General features: G+C 38.2%; 1 protein-coding gene across 1 annotated transcript; it reads right to left on the minus strand.

The window, feature by feature from the left end:
* Nucleotides 1-1,878: 1,878 nt before the first annotated feature.
* LOC139127654 (neuronal pentraxin-2-like) lies at nucleotides 1,879-5,100 on the minus strand. Its single transcript, XM_070693568.1, has 2 exons — nucleotides 4,575-5,100; nucleotides 1,879-2,066 (listed from the first exon to the last, which is right to left on the minus strand). Exons 1-2 carry the CDS (start codon nucleotides 5,098-5,100, stop codon nucleotides 1,879-1,881), a joined length of 714 nt encoding a protein of 237 aa, XP_070549669.1.
* Nucleotides 5,101-5,310: the final 210 nt, after the last annotated feature.

Genomic DNA, 5,310 nt, shown 5'->3' on the forward strand with positions numbered 1-5,310 from the left:
ATAATATACATACATACATACATACATACATACATACATACATACATACATACATACATACATACATACATACACACACATACACACATATACACATACATACATACATACATACATACATACATACATACATACATACATACATACATACATACATACATACATACATACATACATACATACATACATACATACATACATACATACATACATACATACATACATACAGACAGACAGACAGACAGACATACTTACTTACTTACTTACTTACTTACTTACTTACTTACTTACTAACCATTAGTCATTTTATGCACTTTAACATCATATAACAAACATTCAATCAATTTTGGTGTTATAATTTTCTTACATTCCTGGCTGCTGGGAGTGCGGGATCGGCGGTGTGGGAAAAATCGGTCCCACACTCTCAGAAATCGTCCCACACTCTGTAGTAAATATTACACGAGCTCTGATTGGATGATAAACAGTATGTTTCGTTCCATGCACGAAATGTTATCCAATGGCACGACGAGTAACACACGGACCTAGACTACGAAGTAAGGAGGTCAGAGTACAGTGGCAGACGACAGAGTTGTCACGATTTTGGCTAATGTTGTACATGTCCAATATGAATTAAACGCATTTTGTGGTCATGTGAGAAATAGAATCTCACACACCAAGGACCCGGGATCAGATTTCTCTCACTCGTTGGGGATATTTTGTCTTAACTCGCCTGCGGCTCTTGTGAGACAAAATATCCCCAACTCGTGTGACAAATCTGATCCCAGGTCCTTGGGGGTGTGAGATTCTATTAATCCCAATAGCTGACGCTGTAACATCACTTCCGTTGTGGGCTTGAGGAACTGATAAAAATGAGCCGATTTGATAAGGTGATGGTCTAAAATCCTTTGCAAGGCTGTTTTTTAATTAGTGTCAGAATTGCATTATCTTTTGCAACACTCATTCATTCAACTAAGCATGAAAGCAGACGGAAATAAATCAGGTTAATGTATGTTGACGTCAAAGATCCGATGGTGTCTTATGGTCAACGAACAATATAGAGTTCTTCCCTTCCGTCAGGAGCACATGGAGTAAATGGTCTCCAATATAAAATATGGCTGAAGTCTATTAGACGGAATGACACTTACAAACTTTTTAAAATTCTGAAAGACATACCTGAAATCTTAGCAGTCGTTCAGTTGCCTATTTTTTCGGGTTCTCTTTCCTTTTTGTGTCAATATTTCTGAGACTTTAATTCGGAATGTAGCTGCAAACGAGCTTATAATTAAGGCGTGGAAATTAGTCAACATCTAGGCAGCTCGCTAGTGTGCAGTAATTAGTAATTTCAATTGACTATGTACTTAGTTTCATAGAGCCATATATCAAAGGAGTAAAGCCTCTACATGTACAACAATATTTCCATTACTATTTAAGCTATGTTATCATACGATTTTTGCTATGAAAATAAGGAAAACGTACCACAAACACCGTCACTACTTCTCGTCACATCACCAGTTATTTGGAGATCGGAAAGATCCCAACTAAAAACATCGCCACCGATGGAACAGTCATTGAAAACGGCTGCAACCTCATCACTACTGAGAACTCTGGACCATAAGTTGAAACCCGTTATACTGCCAATGAGAGCTTGAGTTGGGTCTAATTTCCCTCCAACTTCGTCCTGCTCCTGCCCTAGGGTAATAATTCCTCCTCCCGTTATGGTGTCACCACTCCTCAATCCAGAACCAGTTCGGAAGACAGCGCCATTATCATAATACGCCCAGTTGCCACCGTTTGATGACCACGTGGCACACACGTGATGCCACTGACCATCGGCAACATTCAAATCGGCTGAAAGTTGGGTTCCTTTGACGTATAACATTAACTAGCGGCTGGATCCATAACAAATTCATTATCATGGGTTGAAGCGGCGTAGGAGACCAGTGTAGCTTTTGTTCCAGGGGGACTGGTTTTTACCCAGAGACATGCTGTTACAGCTGCCATTGCCGGTATCGGTCTTAACACACGAACAAATGTGTCAGTACTTGTCAAGACCAGAGTTTTTCCACCTAGAAATTAATAGAGTACGTGAAAAATAAACAAAAGATAGTACAGAATTAGGTGCTTCCTTCTTAATATACGTGTTATGCAATTTTTAACCAACAATCGATTCTTGTAATGTTCAACGATGCTGCACAAATGAAGATGGTGTGGCGTTTTCAGCGAAAAAGTAAACAAAAATGGAAATACGTTTACCAACCTTCTGGGGACTCTGTATAAACGGCTGTGTCGTCTAGCACATATGAGAAGGATGGAAAATAAGAGAAATGTATAATGTTAGTTAAAGTGAATGTGGAACATTATAATCTTGTCGACTGTGAAATTACCACTGAACGTTCAAGAATTTTGTAAAACTGAAATGTGTTCTCTAATTGTACAGGTAAATGTTTTACTGGCAATTTTGTATTGTAATGTTATAACATACTGCATTCATGCCTGCTGGCCTGTCTGCCTGCCGGCTTATCACTTACCTGCCTACCTACCTACCTCCATGTATGCATAAAACACACACACAGTGATGGATACATACATACATACTATGTACATACGTACGTTCATACACACAGATGCATACACACATGCATACGTACGTACGTATGTACACACACTCACACACATACATACATACATACATACATACATACATACATACATACACATACATACATACATACATACATACAACATACATACATACATACATACATACATACTACATACATACATACATACATACATACATACATACATACATACATACATACATACATACATACATACATACATACATACATACATACATACATACATACATACATACATACATACAATACATACATAAATACGTACGTACGTACATACATACATACATACATACATACATACCATACATACATACATACATACATACATACATACATACATACATACATACATACATACATACATACATACATACATACATACATAATACATACATACATACACATACATACATATACATACATACATACATACATACATACATACGTACATACATACGTACATACATACATACATACACCACATACACACATACACATACATACATACATACATACATACATACATACATACATACATACATACATACATACATACATACATACTACATACATACATACATACATACATACATACATACATACATACATACATACATACATACATACATACATACATACATACATACATACATACATACATACATACATACATACATACAGACATGACAGACATACAGACAGACATAACCAGACAGACATACAGACATACTTACTTACTTACATACTACTTACTAACCATTAGTCATTTTATGCACTTTAACAGCATATAACAACATTCAATCAATTTTGGTGATATAATTTTCTCACATTCCTGGCTGCTGGGAGTGCGGGATCGGCGGTGTGGGAAAATCGATCCCACACTCTCAGAAATCGTCCCACACTCTGTAGTAAATATTACATGAGCTCTGATTGGATGATAAACAGTATGTTTCGTTCCATGCACGAAATGTTATCCAATGGCACGACGAGTAACACACGGACCTAGACTACGAAGTAAGGAGGTCAGAGTACAGTGGCAGACGACAGAGTTGTCACGATTTTGGCTAATGTTGTACATGTCCAATATAAATTAAACGCATTTTGTGGTCATGTGAGAAATAGAATCTCACACACCAAGGACCCGGGATCAGATTTCTCACACTCGTTGGGGATATTTTGTCTTAAACTCGCCTGCGGCTCGTGTGAGACAAAATATCCCAACTCGTGTGAGAAATCTGATCCCAGGTCTTGGGGGTGTGAGATTCTATTAATCCCAATAGCTGACGCTGTAACATCACTTCCGTGGTGGGCTTGAGGAACTGATAAAAATGAGCCGATTTGATAAGGTGATGGTCTAAAATCCTTTGCAAGGCTGTTTTTTAATTAGTGTCAGAATTGCATTATCTTTTGCAACACTCATTCATTCAACTAAGCATGAAAGCAGACGGAAATAAATCAGGTAATGTATGTTGACGTCAAAGATCCGATGGTGTCTTATGGTCAACGAACAATATAGAGTTCTTCCCTTCCGTCAGGAGCACATGGAGTAAATGGTCTCGAATATAAAATATGGCTGAAGTCTATTAGATGGAATGAAACTTACAAACTTTTAAAATTCTGAAAGACATACCTGAAATCTTAGCAGTCGTTCAGTTGCCTATTTTTTCGGGTTCTCTTTCCTTTTTGTGTCAATATTTCTGAGTCTTTAATTCGGAATGTAGCTACAAACGAGCTTATAAGTAAGGCGTGGAATTAGTCAACATCTAGGCAGCTCGCTAGTGTGCAGTAATTAGTAATTTCAATTGACTATGTACTTAGTTTCATAGAGCCATATATCAAAGGAGTAAAGCCTCTACAAGTACAACAATATTTCCATTACTATTTAAGCTATGTTATCATACGATTTTTGCTATAATAATAAGGAAAACGTACCACAAACACCGTCACTACTTCTCGTCACATCACCAGTTATTTGGAGATCGGAAAGATCCCAACTAAAAACATCGCCACCGATGGAACAGTCGTTGAAAACGGCTGCAACCTCATCACTCCTGAGAGCTCTGGACCATAAGTTGAAACCCGTTATACTGCCAATGAGAGCTTGAGTTGGGTCTAATTTCCCTCCAACTTTGTCCTGCTCCTGCCCTAGGGTAATAATTCCTCCTCCCGTTATGGTGTCACCACTCCTCAATCTAGAACCAGTTCGGAAGACAGCGCCATTATCATAATACGCCCAGTTGCCACCGTTTGATGACCACGTGGCACACACGTGATGCCACTGACCATCGGCAACATTCAAATCGGCTGAAAGTTTGGTTCCTTTGACGTATAACATTAAACTAGCGGCTGGATACATAACAAATTCATTATGATGGGTTGAAGCGGCGTAGGAGACCAGTGTAGCTTTTGTTCCAGGGGGACTGGTTTTTACCCAGAGACATGCTGTTACAGCTGCCATTGCCGGTATCGGTCTTAACACACGAACAAATGTGTCAGTACTTGTCAAGACCAGAGTTTTTCCACCTAGAAAATTAATAGAGTACGTGAAAAATAAACAAAAGCATAGTACAGAATTCGTGCTTCCTTGTTTACATACGTGTTATGCAATTTTTAACCAACAATCGATTCTTGTAATGTTCAACGATGCTGCACAAATGAAGATGGTGTG

This window comes from Ptychodera flava, unplaced genomic scaffold (genome assembly GCF_041260155.1).
Source record: "Ptychodera flava strain L36383 unplaced genomic scaffold, AS_Pfla_20210202 Scaffold_34__1_contigs__length_2629520_pilon, whole genome shotgun sequence".
Taxonomy (NCBI): Eukaryota; Metazoa; Hemichordata; class Enteropneusta; family Ptychoderidae; genus Ptychodera; species Ptychodera flava.

Coding starts and splice junctions, on each gene's coding strand:
- LOC139127654 (XM_070693568.1), bottom strand. CDS start 5,100: ATGGCAGCTGTAACAGCATGTCTCTGGGTAAAAACCAGTCCCCCTGGA. Junction 2,067..4,574: donor AAGTAGTGACGGTGTTTGTG/GTACGTTTTCCT, acceptor ATTAATTTCTAG/GTGGAAAAACTCTGGTCTTG.